Below are 19,995 nucleotides of genomic sequence, written 5' to 3'. Positions count from 1 at the left end.
CATTGTTACTGTCAATTTATTACCCCCACTGCATAAAAAGACTCATTGATATTTTCCTTGAACTTATAGATTAATAAATTAAAAAGTCTTAATTACAATGAGAGAAGCTTATCTAAGTACATGATAATCCTTTCAATTATTTCAGCTTTCTTTTATATCCTAAAGTTTTCTTCAGAAGTCTCATATGATAAAGTTATTGTTAGATAATTTACTTTATTTTTATTGCAATTGTGAATCAGATTTTCTATTTTTTTCATGTATAAGATTATTAGTGTTGGCACATGTAATTTAAAATTTGTACCTTTTCAACTCTAATTGAATTTATTTTTAGTTGATTCTCTTTCATTATATGAAGAAGGTCATTCATTATATGAAGAAGTTCTTTCATTATATGAAGAAGGTCATTATATTAAGATAAGGATCATTTGCTCCATTGTTTGGATATATGTACCTCTTTGTTTTCTTATCTAATTGCATTGGCCAACACTATTAAAAACAGGGATGATACAGGGACACCTTTTTTTCCCTGACTTAATGGGAATGCTTTCAGAATTATTATTGTTAGTGTGAAATTCTCATCTAAATTTTAATTGATTTTCCTATATCAATTTTGGTATGACTTCTGGTGATAATATCCTTTTCCAAATATATTGATTATAAATGCTTATTCTGTTCTGTGGCACTCAGTTTTATGATTCTAAGTTATACAACCTTTAACCTTTTCAGACTGATAACCTGTTGATTAAGTTTGTAGTAAATAATCTCTATAATCTCTATTAAACGTTTGTAATTCTAAAAAGAAATACAATCCTAAAATACTTTGCAAGATATGTGAAAATAATGAAAAAAACCCCAAGAAGATAGAAAAACAGCCATGATAATGAATATGTAGGAAGTATAAAATCGTGTGCTGTTATTCACAGACATGCCCATGGCTGGTTGAGGAATGATTGGCATTTTATACACTTGTGAAGTATTAAGCCTTAAAAAATAAAACTGGCATTTCTAGAGACTTTAACTTCACTTTAAATTCTGGAAGAATTTTCAGAAATTCACAGATATTCTGGCTATTGATATTATCATTAATCAAATGACAAGTCTCACATGTGCTAAAACCAGAAGTGATTTCAGATTCAACATTGGTTTTTCCAAGACACAGCTATATACACAGCTATATATAAACATGGTAACTAGCTTTGCAAAGGTAATATTGGAAACTAAATATCAACAAATATAATTTCCTTCTAACAGATAGAAATATTTGGCTTTGGGGCCTGTAGCGTAAACCCAGAAACACTGTAGTATGAGAGACACAGATATTTTTATTTTGCTTTTTAGGATTTTTTCATTCTTTCATTATACTGACTTACTCAAGAGTAAATCTGCATTCAGGAATTCAGAATATACTTCCTTGAGCATAAGTGAAGTTTAGCTTTACTCAAAAAATAAAATCTGAATAATAAATATTCTTACCTACAATGGAGATAATCACAACCACAAAATCAAAAATATTCCATCCTACAGTGAAGTAGTAGTATCTGAGGGAGATCAGTTTTAGCACACATTCTCCAGTGAAAAGGATTATAAAAACCACATTTATCCAATATAAAACGTCAGTCATATATGGACTTTGACCCTCCTTTTCTACCATCATGGTTACCATGTTGAGACAGATAAGAACCATGATACTGATATCAAATGCTTGATTTGTCACTAGGTCAAATATACATCCTTGGATTTTGTTCTGCAAATAAACGAGAATAATATTGAATACAGAGTAAATGTTTCAAGTAGTATCTAGAAATTAAAGATGTGCATTAAAAATGAATTAGAAATAATTTGAAAATCTATATGCTAAAGATACATATATTTTTTTTACCCCTGGTCGAGGAATTGGCTTTTGTGGCTTCTTGGATCCCAGCTTTTTCATTGCATTATAGTATTTCTTCTGTTCTTCTGTCATAAAGATGTCTTGACCTCCAAGGTAAAGAAACAAAAAAGAAATGTAGTTAAAACCAGAATCATTGTCTAGATCTTTCTACAGATCACTAAGATAGGTTAAAATGTTTTAATATAGAAATAAAATGTATTTTATTGTGTTCATGGTAGCTATACATAAACTATGTCTTAAATAATCATATATGTGCAGAAACGTGGGTCTCCAAACACAGCTAAATGTACATATATAAAATATTTGTATTACATATAACAAGGATTGGCTCAATTTTCTTTTGGTGTGCTAATCAGTGTTGTTTTAAACTATGTACTTGTACCTTTTTTATCTGCTAGCTGTCTTACCATGAATTTTATTGCTAAGAAAAGTTATAACAATTAAAGGTAATGAATATCTTCTTTGATGATTTGGCTAATATTTAGAACTTTGATAAAGAATAGGGAGCCAAATCATGAGTGAACTCCCATTCACAATTACTACAAAGAGAATAAAATACCTAGGAATCCAACTTACAAGGGATGTGAAGGACCTCTTCAAGGAGAACTACAAACCACTGCTCAACAAAATAAAAGAGGACACAAACAAATGGAAGAATATTCCATGCTCATGGACAGGAAAAATCAATATCGTGAAAATGGCCATACTGCCCAAGGTAATTTATAGATTCAATGCTATCCTCATCAAGCTCCCATTGACTTTCTTCACAGAATTGGAAAAAACTACTTTAAATTTCATATGGAGCCAAAAAAGAGCCTGCATAGCCAAGATAATCCCAAACAAAAATAACAAAGCTGGAGGCATCACACTACCTGACTTCAAACTATGCTAAAAAGCTACAGTAACCAAATCAGCATGGTACGGGACCAAAACAGATATATAGACCAATGGAACAGAACAGATACCTCAGAAATAGCACCACACATCTACAACCATCTGATCTTGGACAAACCTGACAAAAACAATCAATGGGGAAAGGATTCCCTATTTAATAAATGGTGCTGTGAAAACTGGCTAGCCATATGTAGAAAGTTGAAACTGGATCCCTTCCTTACACCTTAAACAAAAATTAACTCAAGATGGATTAAAGACTTCAATGTAAGACCTAAAACCATAAAAACCTTAGAAGAAATCCTAGGCAATACCATTCAGGGACATAGGCATGGGCAAAGACTTCATGACTAAAACACTAAAAGCAATGGCAACAAAAGCCAAAATAGACAAATGGGATCTAATGAAACTAAAGAGCTTTTACACAGCAAAAGAAACTGTCATCAGAGTGAACAGGCAACCTACTGAATGGGAGAAAATTTTTGCAATATATCCATCTGACAAAGGGCTAATATCCAGAATCCACAAAGAACTTAAACAAATTTACAAGAAAAAACAAACAAACAACTCCATCAAAAAGTGGGCAAAGGATATGAACAGACACTTCTCAAAAGAAGACATTTATGCGGCCAACAGACCTATGAAAAAAATGTTCACCATCACTGGTCATCAGAGAAAGACAAATCAAAACCACAATGAGATACCATCTCACACCAATTAGAATGGCGATCACTAAAGTTAGGAAACAACAGATGCTGGAGAGGATGTGGAGAAATAGGAACACTTTTACACTGTTGGTGAGAGTGTAAATTAGTTCAATCATTGTGGAAGACAGTGTGGCGATCCCTCAAGGATCTAGAATTAGTAATAAATACTGTTTGACCCAGCAATCTCATTACTGGATATATACCCAAAGGATTATAAATCATGCTACTATAAAGACACACACACACGTATGTTTATTGCAGCACTATACACAATAGCAAAGACTTGGAACCAACCCAAATGTCCATCAATAATAGACTGGATAAAGAAAATGTGGCATATATACACCATGGAATACTATGCAGCCATAAAAAATGATGAGTTCATGTCCTTTGCAGGGACATGAATGAAGCTGGAAACCAACATTCTCAGCAAAATATCACAAGGACGGAAAATCAAACTCTGCATGTTCTCACTCATAAGTGGGAGTTGAACAATGAGAACACAAGGACACAGGAAGGGGAATATCACACACTGGGGCCTGTTGGGGGGTTGGGATCTGTGGGAGGGATTGCGTTAGGAGAAATACCTAATGTAAATGACAAGTTGATGGGTGCCGCAAACCAACATGGTACATGTATACGTATGTAACAAACCTGCACATTGTGCACATATACCCTAGAACTTAAAGTATAACAACAAAAAAAGAATAGGGGCTACATACAATAACCAAAATTGTATTAATTGTATATTCATTTTAATATGCCATTATTCCTTTACAGAAAAATGAATATAAACTAAAAAGATAATATACATTTCTATATCTCTGTTTCAAGAAACTCTTTGACTACCTTTTTAATTCTAAATAAAGGATTTCAACATAAACACTTTATTGGATGTCAACATTATGCTTGATAGATTTGTAGGTACTGAGGAAGTTATCAAGTATCAGACCCAAACTGAAGGACTTTCCAATTAATTATGTAAAAGAAAATATAACTTTTAAAATCAACACTAAATAACATAACATCTAAATGAGGTTTTTGACTGGAAAAGCCTAAATCTCACAAAGGGGACTAGAAACTTCAGTTGCTCCCTTCATTCTCTGCTAATTTCTTAAATTATCTATAAGTTTTACAGATTTATGTATATTCTACATTGGTCTGTAATTACATCTTTTTTAGTCACAGCATAAATTAGTATAATCCATATAATTAAGAATTTATTTTCAAGGATTTCTAGTTCTGAGATCACTACTTAACTTGTAGGGTACTGGAGTTAAAGATGATCTTGTTATGGTTTCCCTTTATTCTCTTGGATTTGGTAATATTCAGCTTTCTCTTATTTATTTATTTATTTCTGTTTGCTGTTGAATGGGAAGCTTCCTATTATACTGAATTTTCTTATTCATCAAATACCTAATGTTAACCAGACTTCCCTTTCTGCCTTGGAGTGTTTTTGTTGTTGCTGCTGTTTTTGACGGAGTCTTGCTCTGAGGCACAGGCTGGAGTGCAGTGCCACCATCTTGGCTCACTGCAACCTCCACCTCCTGGGTTCAAGTGATTCTCATGTCTCAGCCTCCCAAGTAGCTGGGATTACAGGTGCATGCCACCACATCAGGCTAATTTTTGTATTTTTAGTAGAGATAGAGTTTCGCCATGTTGGCTGGTCTGGTTTCCAACTTCTGCCTCAAGTGATCTGCCTGCCTTTGCCTCCCAAAGTGCTGGGATTACAGGCATGAGCCACCATATTCAGCCACCTTAGACTGTTTTAATTCAGCTTTCCTTTATTTAATATGCAGTCTTTATGTGATTTTCATATTCATCTCACCTACTGGAAAGGCATGAGAGAGAGAGACTTCATGTCAATGTCAAGAGAAGCCCAGATCCTTTATTGTTCATTAATGGAGACTGAATATTACAGCTTGCCAAGAACTTAACAGAAGAAGCTGCAGAAAAACTGAGGAGAAAACTCTAACTTAGAGGAGAAAATCAAAGTAATAGATTTTGTTTTCCCCTAATGATACCCTGGTTGTCAATATGATGAAGAGTGGGATAAAACTAATAGGAGATTGTGAATTACTTCAATAGAGAAACTTGTGTGGGTGTTTTGTTTTCCTATAGCTTATATAGGCCTTGTGCAAAATGCACCCCTTTAAAACCTACGTGGAAGGTATTCTGTAAGTCAGGCTATTATTTTTTCTATGTTACAATCTACATCAAGGCTGTATTACACAGTAGTAAAGACTTCACTTCTGGTGTCAGATCATCTTTGTTCAAATCCTTTCTTTTGTCCTTGGGTAAGTTTCTTAATTCTTTAAGTAAAACCACCTCATCATTATAAGAGTAGTCACTGCATTTGTGTTTATTGAGAAGATAAATTGAGGTAATGCATGAAGAACATTTAGCATAATGTCTGGCACATGGTAAGTCTTAATTAAATTTTAGTTACTATTACTGTTGTTGTTATTAACCTTCCTGATAAGATTAGAGTTAATGAAAGGGGTTATTGTTAAAATTTACCCCATAGTTGCTCAAATATGTAATAGATATTTGTATAACTATATCACATAATCTTTCTTTTTATAACTTGATCTCATTAATGACTTTTGTTCTAATCGTCAGTAGTAGATTTTAAGATTATTAAAAACTAATTTCACATGAAATCATTAGAGGTGAAAAAAGTACTTATGAGGATGATGAATAGTTGGAAAAACTAGTAAAATAGGGTTGGTTATTAGAAAGAGGCATGGGTAGTTGATAGAGCCGTAAGTTTTGATCAAATTATTGAAGTTAAAAAGCAGTAAGTACCAACTTTGCATTGTGGAAAACATATGGGCTTTCAAATCAAACAGGTATTTCAATCTAACTGTGCCAGTATCCTGTTACTTGGTTTGAAACAATTTATCCATCATTTCTAGGGGCTAATTTATTCTTTTGCATCAAGATACTGCTTTCAAGGGAGGGAGAGGAGTGGAGCATATCAAATGTCCTTGCCTTTCAGTGTGCTGAACTAGGGTCCAGTTTCACTCTTGCCTCATATAGAGCACTGAAAGAATCAGTATGATTAGAACAATTGCTACAGCTACAAACATAGGAAAAGAGGAAGGTAGATTAGCTGTTTGAGAGGCTCCCAGTATCTCTAGTCAGACTGATTGGCAAAGGTCTTTCCCTGTCAAAGTCAGTTCATAAGTCCTGGTGGCATTTGTGACATTGTGTCAGATGGCTGACAGGTGGCTATTCTTCCATTGCATAGACACCAATGCAAAGCACAAGGAACACAAAGAATTAGAGAAACAACAAAAAGGGATAAAAGAAATCCACTGTTACTGACCCTGAAGAAATAGAGATTTATAAATTGCCTAAAAAAGAATACAAAATAATTATCCTAATGAAGTTTAGCAAAGAACCAGAGAACAGAGACAGACAACTAAACAAAATCAGGAAAATGATACACGAACACAATGAGGATATCAATGAAGGGACAGAAACTACACACACACACACACAAAAAGTCAAATATCAGTAGAAACTCTGGAATTTAAGAATACAATAACTGAACTAAAAAATTCCCTAGAGGGTCCAATAGCAGCAGACTTGATCACACTGGAGAAAGAATCAACAAACTTAAAGATAGATCATTTAAAATTATCCAGTCAGTGGAGCAAGAAGAAATAAAAAAGAAAAATGAGTGAAGACTTATGGAACATCATTAAGTGAAACAATATATACATTATGAAATCACAGAAAGAGAAGACAGAAAGGGGTGTAAAAATATTTTTAAATGGCTAAAAAATGTTCAAATTTGGGGAGAGATATGAACATCTAAATTCAGGAAACTCAAAGAATACCAAATAGGACAAATCTAAAGAAGTCTCAGCTGGGCGTGGTGGCTCACTCCTGTAATCCCCACACTTTGAGGGGCTGAGGCAGGCGGATCACCTAAGGTCAGGAGTTCAAGACCAGCCTGGCCAACATGGCAAAACCACATCTCTACTAAAAATTACAAAAATCAGCTGGGTGTGGTGGCAGACACCTATAATCCCAGCTACTCAGGAGGCTGAGGTAGGGAGAATTACTTGAACCCAGGAGGCAGAAGTTGCAGTGAGCCAAGATCATGCCCCTGCACTACAGCCTGGGTGACACAGCAAAACTGTATCTCGGAAAAAAAGAAAAAAAAAGTCTCCACTGGAGACATAATATCATCAAATTGCCAAAAGTGAAAGGGAAGTTTGAAAGCAGCAAGAAAAAAACTGAATTGTCACGTACAAAAGATCTCTCATAAGATGAACAGCAAATTTCTCAGCAGAAACTTTAAAAGAACAAATAAAGTGAAATGATATATTCAAAATACTGAAAGAAAAAAACTGCTGACTGAGAGTAGTATACCTGCAAAAACTGTCCTTTAAAATTAAGGAAGGATAAAGACTTTCCCATACAAACAAATGCTGAGGGAGTTCATCACCAATAGACTTATCTTATAGGAAATGCGAAAGTGAGTTCTTCAAGTTGAAACGAAAGCATGGTAAGGAGCAACACAAGAGCATATGAAAGTACAAATCTCACTAGTAAAGGTAAATACATAGACAAATAGAGAATACTGTAATACTCTAATAGTATTATATAAATCATTTATAATTCTAATATAAAAGTTAAATGTCAAAATAATTAAGAATAATTAAAATTATAAAAATATGTTTGTAGAAACACATTATAAAAAGATGTAAATTGTGACATTTATAACAAAAAGTGTGAGGGAGGTATTAAAAGTAAAGATTTTTGGTATATGATTTAAGTTAAGTTATCAGCTTAAAGTAGACTATTATAAGATATTTGTGATTGCCTCATGATAACCACAAGGAAAATCCATGTAAAAATACAGAAATAGAAAAGAGAAATCAGAAATCATAGCATATCACAGTAAAATATCAACCAATCACAAAAGAAGACAGTCAAGAGAGAAAAAGATAGAAAAAAGAACTACAAAACAGAAAAATTCAACAAAAAGGCAATAGTAAGTCATTACCTACCAATGATTATTTCAAACAAATGGATTAAACTTCCCAATGAAAAGACCTATAATGCCTGCATAGATTTATGAAAACAAGATCCTGTTATATGCTGTTTCCAGATACTCATTTCAAATTTAAGAAAACATAGTTTGAAAGTTAATTGATAAAAAGGATACATTCTGTTTTTCTTTTTCTTTTCTTTCTTTCTTTTTTTTTTTCTTTTGAGACAGAGTCTCGCTCTGTCACCCAGGCTGGAGTGCAGTGGTGCGATCTCAGCTCACTGCAAGCTCTGCCTCCCAGGTTCACACCATTCTCCTGCCTCAGCCTCCCGAGTAGCTGGGACTACAGGCACCCACCACCATGCCTGGCTAATTTTTTTTTTTTTTTTGTAATTTTAGTAGAGACGGGGTTTCACCACGTTAGCCAGGATGGTCTCGATCTCCTGACCTTGTGACCCACCTGCTTTGGCCTCCCAAAGTGCTGGGATTACAGGTATGAGCCACCGTGCCCAGTCAAAAAAGATACATTCTGTACAAACGGTAACCAAAAGAGAGTAATGGGGCTATACAGTTGTCCTTTAGTATCTACAGGGTCATGGTTCCAGAACCCCAAGGGATACCAAAATTGAGGATGCTTAAGTCCCACAGTTAGCCTTGCAGGACCTGTGGATAAAAAAATTTGACCCTCTGTATCTGGATTTCACATTCCATGAATACAGTGTTTTCAATCAGCATTGACTGAATCTACAATATAAAACCCATAGACACAGAGGACTGACTATAATTATATCAGCCAAACAGACTTTAGGTAAAAAAAAAAAAAAAAAAAAAAAAAACAACTGTCATAGTTTGAGACAAAGTAGGTCATTAAATAAGATAAAAGAGTTAATTCATCAAGAAGATATAACAATTATAAATATATGTGAATCCATCATCAAAGCATGTAAATACATAAAGCAATCATTGACAGACTTGAAGGGATAAACATACAGCAATACCATAACAGTAGGATACATCAGTACTTGACTTGCAATAATGAACAGAACAGCCAGACATGGAATCTATAAACAAACTGTGGATTTGAACAATGCTATAGACCAAATGGATAACAAACACACAGGATATGCTACCCAGCAGCATCTTAATACACCATCTTTTCAAGTGCACACAGAATATTCTCAGGATAGATCACATATCAGGTCATGAAGTTAGTTTTGACAACTGTAAGAAGTTTGAAATCATACCAGATATCTTTTATGACCACAATGGAATGAAACTAGAAGACAGTAATAGAAGGAAAACCAAAAAATTCACAAATATGTGGAAATTAAACAACACTCTCTTGAAAAAGCAATGGGTCAAAGAAAAAAAAATCAATGGAAAAATTTAAAAGTATCTTGAAACAAAAATGAAAGCACAATTTCTAAAATTTATGAGAAGCAGCAAAAGCAGTAATAAGAGCAAATCTTATAGTGATACATGTCTACATTATAAAAAGAAAGATCTCATATAAACAATATAGATTCACATGTCTAGGAACTAGAAAAAGAAAAAAACTAAGCCCAACATTAGTAAAAGGAAGGAAATAATAAACATTAGAGCTAAGTAAGTGAACTAGAGAATAGAAAAGCAATAGAAAAAGTCAACAAAACTAAGAGTTGGTTTTTTTGAAAGATAAAATAGATGAATCTGTAGCCAGGATAACTAAGAAAAAAGAAAGAAGACTCAAATATGTAAAACCAGAGATGAAAGAGGAAAAATTACAACTGATTTTATGGGAATAAGAAGGATCAAAGAGACTACCATGAACAATTATACACCAACAAATTGGATAACTTAGAAGAAATAGGTAAATTCCAGAAACATACAAACAAAGAGTACTGAATCATGTGAAATAGAATAACTGAATAGACAAATTGAACCAATAATAATAATAGTAACTCCCAAAAAAGAAATGTACAGGACCAGATGGCTTCACAGGAGAAGTCTAACCAAACATTTAAAGAAGAATCAACATTAATTCTTCTCAAACTCTTAAAAATTTGAAGAGGAAAGAACACTTCGAAAGTCATTTTATGGGGCCAGAATTACTCTCATACCAAAGCCAGACAAAGACACCATAAGAAAAGAAAATTACAACTTTTGAAGGAAGTGACTTAACAACATTGTGGAATAGGAGGCTTATGACTATTTTTTATCTCATGGACATACCAAGTAAACATCTACATACATATGGATCAGTTCTCTGCAGAGAAACCCATAATCCAGTAGAAAAACTCATACACACCAGAGGACAGAAAATATCCATATCAAAATGGGTAGAAAAAGTGGAAAGACACTCATGCACTAACCCCACCCTGAGCACAGTGCCTTACATTTAGGAAGAAACCTGAATTTGCAGCTACTTCCCAAGGATTGAGAAGCTATAGCACACATATAGAACCCAACCTTTTTTTTTTTTTTTTAATTTGAGGAAACATATTTATTTCTAGGGAATGATTTTTCTAGAGTGGAAAGAGAGAAGATGTGAACTATATTATACAATCATCTTCATAAGTGCCTTAGTTTTCCATTTTGTAGAACCCAACTTTTATAGTCCCTGCAACAGAGTTTGGCTTTTAGATCACTATGCTTGTGGAATGGCAGAGATAAGCCATTGGAGTTTTCTCTGAAGTACAAAGAACAATGGGGGGTACTGAACTGACTGAGCCCTCTCAGAAGCTTTAATTCCTGGGATCAGACCATTTTCCAACTTCCCCATAGAAACCATTAGGCTGCACATTTTCCAGCCGCTCCCTGTGGTTCTGGCCTCTTCCAGTACTTGGAAATCTACATAGCAAATGAAGAATAAACCTTCTTCAGCCTAAACAAGAGGAATAGCATTCCCCATGCCTTCTTCCCTGGCTTCCTACAGAGACAATCCCAATTCTATAATCTTTCTTTTAAAAAAGGTGGAAGGTCTCTACCACCAAGAACAGGAGAGTGACTTCTTTACTGGCTTGCTCCTGACATAATTTCTGCAGTCTCTCGTTAGAGGAAGGCATGAACTACACTTTAATCCAATGGACCTAATAGATATTTATAGCAGAGTTCATCCAACAGCAACGAAATACATATTCTTCTCAAATCACATGAAACACTCTCCAGGATAGATCACATGTTAGGCCACAAAACAAGCTTTAACAAATTTAGGAAGATTAAAATCATATCGAGTACCTTTACTGTTCATGATGGCATGAAACTAGAAGTCAATAAGAGGAATAACCTTGAACAACTCATAATTATGTGGAAATTAAACAACATGCTCCTGAACAGCCAATGGGTCAAAGAGGAAATTATATGCAAAAGTAGAAAATATTTTAAGATCAATGACAATGAAAACACAAGATAACAAATAGTATGGAATGTAGAAAAAGAAGTACTGAGAGAAAAATTTATAGTAATAATTGCCTACATTAAAGAAAGAAGGATAATCTCAAATAAACAACCTAATATTACATCTTAGAGATTAGAAAAAGAAGAACAAAATATCCCCAAACTTTGCAGAAGGAAGAAAATAACAAAGATAAGGATAGAAATAAACAAAGCAAATACTAAAAAGTTGTTTTTTTGAAAAAAGAAAATGGAAAAACCTTTAACTAGACTAACAAAGGGAAAAAAGACAACTCAAACAATATCTGAAATGAAAGAAGGGATATCTGATAACACATACATACAAGGAATCATAAACTATTACTGTGAACAACCATACACCATCAAACTGAATAACCTAGAAGAAATGAACTAATCTTTAGAAACATGCAACCTACCAAGACTAAATCAGCAAGAAATATTACATCTGAACAAGCCAGTACTGGATAAAGAAAATAGATCAGTAACAAATTAAGTTTCCAATCAAAAAAAAAAAAAAAGAAAGAAAAAGGAAAAGGTCATTGGTGAATTCTATTTAAAGAAGTAATATGAATTCTTCTCAAATTCTTCCAAAAATTGAAGAGGAAATCAAACTCATTTTATGAGGACAGCATTACACTGATATGAAAACCGTAAGAGTATGCTACCAGAAAAGAAAACTGTAGGCCAATATTCTTGATGAACATAGATCCAAAAATCCTCAATAAAATATTAGCAAACTGAATTCCCTAGCACACTTAAAAAATCATTCACCATGATTATTTGAGATTTATCTGAGAGATGCAAAAATGGTTAAACATGCATAAATCAATAAATGTGATATGCTACATTAACAAAATAAGAACAAACATCATATGATCATCTTACTAGATGTAGACAAAACATTTGATAAAATCTAGCATATGTTCATAAGAAAATCTCAAAAAATAGATATGTTAGGAATGTACCTTAACAACATAAAGCCATATATGACAAGCCCACAGCTAACATTATACAAAAACTGTGAAAAGTTGGGAGCTTTTCTTCTAAGATCAGGAACAAGACAAGGATATCGACTGTTACTACTTCTTTTTGACATAGTACTAGAAGTCCCATCCTTAGCAATTAGGCAAGAAAAAGAAATAAAAGACATCCATGTAAGAAAACAAGAAATAAAATTATCTCTGTTTGCTAATGACATGATCTTATATATAGAAAACCCTGAACACTCTACAGAGAACTGTTAAAACTGATACATAAATTCAGTAACGTGCAGTTTGCAAAATCAACATAGAAAAATCAGTAACATTTCTATACATTAACAATGAGGTATCCAACAAAGAAATTAAGAAATTAATCCTATTTAAAACAGCTTCAAAATAAATAAATAAAATACTTTGAAGTAAATTTAACCAGGAAGGTCAAAGATCTGTACACTGAAAACTATACCTTGATTTAAAAAAAAAAAAAAAAAAACTGAGGAAGACACATATCAATTGTAATATATTTCATGTTCACATGTTGGAAGAACTAATATTGTTAAAATGAATGTAATCTCTATCAAAATTCTAATGTCAGTTTTCACAGAAATAGTCAAAAATGCTAAAATTTGAATAAAATAAAAAAGATGCCAAATGGCCAAAGCAATCTGAGCAAAAAGAACAAAGCTGGAGGTACAATACTCTCTCATTTCAAAATATAAAGCTATGGTATTGGCATATACACAGATATATTGGCTAATGGAGCAGGAGAAAAAGCCCAGAAATAAACCCAATTATTTATAGTCAATTGATTTTCAACAAAGGTGCAAAGAATAAACAGTGAGGGAAAGGGCGATCTCTTCAATAAATGGTGTTGGGAAAACTGAATATTCCTTATGTGAAAGAATGAAGTTGGACCCTGTTATCATACCACATTTTAAAAAAATCCAAACAAGTGAAAGTGTTAAATATAAGAAATGAAACTATAATGCTACTAGAAGAAAACATAAAAGAAAAGCTCTATGACTTTTGTCTGGGCAAGGATTTCTTGACTAGGACTCTCAAAGCACAGGTAACAAAAGATAATGAGAGACAAGTTGGATTAGATCAAACTAAAAATGTTCTTTACAGCAAACAAAACAATTAACAGAGTAGAGAGAGAGAGCTCATGGATTGAAATAAAATATCTGCAAACCATACATCTGATAAAGGGCTAATATCTAACATATGCAAGAAAATCAAACAACTCAACACCTAGAAAATCAATAAACCAACTGAAGAATGGGCAAATAATCTGAACAGACAGTTTTCTTAAAAGAAGATATATGAATGGCCAATAGATATATTAAAAAATATTCAACATCTCTGATCATCAGGAAAATGCAAATTAAAATCCCAATGAAATATTACCTCACACCTCTTAGAATGGCTGTTATCAAAAAGACAAATGATAACAAGTGTTGATGATGATGTGGAGAAAAAGGAACCCTTATACATTGTTAGTGAAAATATAAATTACTACAGCTGTTTGAGAAAAATAGCATGGAAGTTCCAAAAACAAATACAATTACCATATAATTCAGCAATTCCACTTCTAGATACATAGTGGTATATATTTAATTCCTTTAGAGGAATTAAAATCATTATGTCAAAGATATACCTGCACGCCCGTGTTCATTTCAGCATTATTTATGAGAACCAAGACATATTAGGTTGCTACAAATGTAATTGCAGTTTTTACCATTACTTTTGCTGCAATTAAAATAATGGCAAAAACTGCAATTACTTTTGCACTAACCCACAGACACAACCTATAACCCATCAACAGGTGAATGAATAAAGAAAATGTGATAGGTATACACAGTGGACTGCTATACAAAACTTCAAAAGAACAAATTTTGTCATTCATCCCAACATGAATGCAACTAAAGGATAAGCACAAGTTATGCTAAGCAAAAGTAGCCAGGTACAGAAAGATAAATATCATATGATCTCACACGTAAAATTTTAAAAAGTCAACATCACAGAAACAGGGTATAAAGGTGGTTATCATAGGACTGAAGGAAGAGGATGTGGAGAAAGGAGAAATGTTGATCAAAGGATGTACAGTTTTCATTTAGAGTAGAGGAATAAATCTCAAGATGGATTAAAGACTTAAATGTAAAATCTAAAACTGTAAAAACCCTGGAGGACAACCTAGGCAATGCCATTCAGTACATAGGCATGGGCAAAGATTTCATGATGAAGACACCAAAAGCAACTGCAACAAAAACAAAAATTAACAAATGGGATCTAATTAAACTAAAGAGCTTCGCACAGCAAAAGAAACTATCAACAGTGTAAGCAGACGCTCTACAGAATGGGAGAAAATTTTTGCAGACTATGCATCTGACAAAGGTCTAATATCCAGAATCTATAAGGAACTTAAACAAGTTTACAAGAAATAAACAACCCCATAGTTGTTAAAAAGTGGGCAAAGGACATGAACAGACACTTCTGAAAAGAAGATACACATGCAACAAACAAGCATATGAAAAAATCTCAACATCACTGATCATTAGAGAAATGCAAATCAAAACCACAATGAGATACCATCTTACACCAGTCAGAATGGCTATGATTAAAAAGATCAAAAATCACAGATGCTGGCGAGGGTGTGGAGAAAAAAAGAATGCTTACACACTGTTGATGGGAGTGTAAATTAATTCAACTATAATGGAAGACTCTGTGGCAATTCCTCAAAACCTAAAGACGGAAATACCATTCAACCCAGCAATCCCATTACTGGGTATATACTTAAAAGGAAATACATTGCTCTATTATAAAAACATATGCACACATATGTTTATTGGAACACCATTCACAATGGCAAAGACATGGAATCAACTCAAATGACCATCAATGATAGACTGGATAAAGACAATGTGGTAAATATATACCATGTAATACTATGCAGCCATTAAAAAGAACGAGATCATATCCTTTGCAGGGACATGAATGGAGCTGGAGGCAATTTTCATTAGCAAACTAAGGTAGCAACAGAAAACCAAATACCACATGTTCTCACTTATAAGTGGGAGCTAAATGATGAGAACACATGGACACATAAAGGGAACAACACACACTGGGGCCTATTGGAGGGTGAAGGGTGGGAGGAGGGAGAGGATCAGGAAAAATAACCAATGCATACTGGGATTAATACCTCAGTAATGAAATAATCTGTACAACAAACCCTCATGACACGTTTACCTATGTAATAAGCCTGCACATCCTGTACATGTACCCCTGAACTTAAAATAAAAGTCAAAAAAGGAAATGAAATGATTTCACATTAGGAAATGAAAAAATTAATGTATTGTATATTTCAAAATTGCTAAAAGAATAGCTTTTTAACTTTCTTACCACAAAAAAATGATAAGTGGGTGACATGATGGTTATGTTAATTAGCGTGATTGAATCTTTCTACAATGTTTATATAGATCAAAACATTGTTTTGTACCCCATAAACACAATTTTTGTCAATTATAAATGAACAAATTTTTAGAAAGAAAAAAGCATACTACAGGGCAAGATCCCTGATGAATATAGATGCAAATAACTTCATCAAAATATTAGCAAACTGAATGCAACAGCTCATTAAATGATCATGTACTATGACCAAGTGGGAGTTATTCCTAATCAACAAATTTACTAAATGTTGAAGGATATAAAATCAACATACAAAAATCAACTGTGTTTCTATACACTAACAATAATCTGAAAAGAAAATTAAGAAAGAAATCCCATTTACGATAGCAAGCAAGGATGATTCAACATATGCAGATCAAATAATGTGATACACCACATGATCTGAGAAGGATAAAAATCACATGATCATCAAAAGAGATTCAGAAGAAGCATCTGACAAATTTCAACACCCTTTCATGGTAAAAGCTAAAAAAGAAAACAAAAGCTAGGTATAGAAGTTGCTATAACTTGAACGTTTGTCCCCTCCAAAACTCATGTTGCAATTGACATTGTGACAGAATTGGGAAGTGGGACCTTTAAGAGGTGTTTAAGTTATGAGACTTTTACCCTTTTAAATGCATTAATGCTGTTATCTCAGGATTGGGTTCATTATAAACAGGCAGGTACTGCCCCCTTTTCTCACTTATTCTCTCTTTGTGCCATGTGATACCTTACAGCATGTTATGACACAACAAATAAGACCTCACCAGCCCCTCAATCATGAATTTTCCATCCTCCAGTACTGTCATCCCATAAGGTTTGTGATCATAATAAATTACCCAGTCTGTGGTATCCTATTATATTAGCACAAATGGATGAGAACAGAGGAAATTTACCTCATGGTAACAAAGACTACATGAAAATCCCACAGCTAACATCATATTCAATGGTGAAAACCTAAAAAAATTTTCCTGTAAGATCAGGATTAAGACAAATATGCCTACTCTTGCCACTTGTATTTAATACAGCACTAAAAGTCCTAGCCAGAGAAATTAGGCAAGAAAAACAAGTAAAAGACATCCCAACCTGAAAGAAAAAAGTGCTTACAGATGACATTATCTTATATGGAGAATACCCTAAAGACTCCACATGTCAGGAAAATCTGTTAGAACTAATAAACAAATTTACCAAATGTTAAAGGACATAAAATCAACATGCAAAAATCACCTGTGTTTCCATACACTAGCAATAATCTGAAAAGAAAATTAAGAAAGAAATCCCATTTATGATAGCATCAAAATAAAGAAAATACTTAGGATAGGCTTAACTAAGGCATTGAAAATGTATGCACTGAAAACTATAATATGTTCATGAAAGAAATTAAAGAGGACACAAATAAATAGAAAGATCTGGTACTCATGAATTAAATGACTTAATATTGTTAAAATGCCCACACTACCCTAATTGATCTGTGAATTCAATACAGTCCATATCAAAATCCCAACAGCATTATTTACTAAAATTTAAAAAAATCCTAAAATTTACATGGAACTACAAAAGACTCTGAATAGCCAAAGCAATCTTAAGAAAAAAGAACAAAATGGATGAATCACATTTTCTCATTTATTATTCATTTATTTATTTATTTATTTATTTATTTATTTACTGAGACACAAGATCTCACCCTGTTGCCCAGGCCAGAGTGCAGTGGCATGATCATAGCTCACTGCAGCCTCATATTCTTGGGCTTGAGTGATCCTCCCACCTTAGGCTCCTAAGTAGCTAGGAGTATAGGTGTGTGCCATCATGCCTGGCTAATTTTTAAATATCTTCGTAGAGAAGGAGTCTTTCTATCTTTCCCAGGCTGGTCTCAAACTCTCGGCCACAAGTGATCCTCCAGTCTTAGCCTCCCCAGTTGCTGCAATTATAAGCATGAGCCACTGCACCCAGTCCCCACAGGTCCTAATTTCAAAATATATAACAAAGCTACAACAATTAAAACAGCATGGTCCTGGCATAAAACAAATACATGGGCCAATGAAACAGGATAGAGATCCCAGAAATAAACCCATGCATAAATAGTTAACTCATATTCAACAGGGGTGCCAAGAATACACAATAGAAAAGAGGCCACTCAACAAATGATGTTGGGAAAACTGGATATTCACATATAAAAAAAAAAATTGAATTATTTTCTTATCCCATACACAAAAATCAACTCAAAATAGATTAAACATTTAAACCTAAGACCTGAAAACTGTAAAACTCCTAGAAGAAAACATAGCAGGAAAGCTTCATGATACTGATCTTGACAATGATTTCTTGGAAATGACTCAAAAATTCAACCAACAAGAGCAAAAATAGACAAGCGAGACCATATCAAACTAAAAAGCTTTGGTAAAAAAGAAAAGGAAGCAATCAAGAGGGTGAAAAAGCAACCTACAGAATGGGAGAAAATATTTCCAAACTATACATCTAATAAATGGTTAATATCCAAAATATATAAGGAACTCCTACAACTTAAGAAGGCATACAAATGGCCAACAGGTATATGAAAAGATGCTCAATATCACTAATCATCAGAAAATTCAAATAACAACTGTAATGAGGACTGGGTGCGGTGGCTCATGCCTGTTATCCCAGCACTTTGGGAGGCCAAGGCGGGTGGATCATGAGGTCAGGAGATCAAGACCATCCTGGCCAACACGGTAAAACCCCATCTCTACTAAAAATACAAAAATTGGCTGGGCATGGTGGCACGTGCCTGTAGTCCCAGCTACTTGGGAGGGAGGAAGGAGTCGGAGGTTGCAGTGAGCCAAGATCACGCCACTCCACTCCAGCCTCGTGACAGAGTGAGACTCCTTCAAAAACAAACAAACAAACAAACAAACAGAAATTGTAATGGGATATCGTCTCACACCTGCTAGGATGGCTATTACCAAAAATAAAACCAAAAACCACCCAAATCAAAAGATAATAGGTGTTGGCAAGGATATGGAGAAATTAGAACCCTTGTATATTGTTGGAATGTAAAATGATGTAGCTGCCATAGAAAACAGTATGAAACTTCCTGAAAAAATTAAAAATATAACTACCATATGATCTAGCGATGCCACATCTGAGCATATTTTTAAAATTTGAACTCAGGATTTCAGAGTCCACACATCTGTGTTCATTTCAGTACTACTTATTATATCCAAATACGAAAACAACCTAAATGTCCATTGATGAATGATGGGATAGAAAATGTGATATTTATATACCTGCGTGTGTGTGCATGCAAACACACAGTATTCAGCCTTACAAAGAAGGAAATCTTGCCATATGCAACAACTTGAATGAACCTGGAGAAATTTATGCTAAATGAAGTCACAGAAAAAATATTTCATAATTCCACTTCTATGAAGTAACTAAAATAGTCAAACTCATGGAAACAGAGAGAAGAATGGTGATTGCCAGGGCATGAAAGGATGGTGAAATGGAGAATTGCTATTCAACAGGAATAAAGTTTCAATTATGCAAAATGAATAAGTTCTATGGACTTGCTGTAGTACTTCATGCCTATAGTTAACAATATATATAGTATACTTAAAAATTGTGTTAAGCAGGTAGATCTCATATTAAGTGTCCTTACCACAATAATTAAAATTTGGAAAGGCAAAGAAAAGGATATCACTTTCA

At 33.7% G+C, this 19,995-nt stretch overlaps 1 protein-coding gene across 2 annotated transcripts in view; it reads right to left on the bottom strand.

Annotated features, from left to right (window-relative positions):
• The window catches only part of SCN9A (sodium voltage-gated channel alpha subunit 9), a 204,272-nt gene that overhangs the window by 6,539 nt on the left and 177,738 nt on the right, over nt 1-19,995 (bottom strand). For both annotated transcript variants that reach the window (XM_033231248.1, XM_033231249.1), the window contains exons 25-26: nt 1,880-1,984; nt 1,474-1,744 (exon numbers count right to left, since the gene is read on the bottom strand). In XM_033231248.1, coding sequence (XP_033087139.1) covers nt 1,474-1,744; nt 1,880-1,984 — 376 coding nt within the window. The remainder of the gene's footprint in view (nt 1-1,473; nt 1,745-1,879; nt 1,985-19,995) is intronic.

Source organism: Trachypithecus francoisi, unplaced genomic scaffold (genome assembly GCF_009764315.1).
Source record: "Trachypithecus francoisi isolate TF-2019V2 unplaced genomic scaffold, Tfra_2.0 Lachesis_group13, whole genome shotgun sequence".
NCBI classification, from domain to species: Eukaryota; Metazoa; Chordata; class Mammalia; order Primates; family Cercopithecidae; genus Trachypithecus; species Trachypithecus francoisi.
The sequence above is the reverse complement of the archived record's forward strand: the minus strand, read 5'-3'. Positions and strand labels throughout refer to the sequence as shown.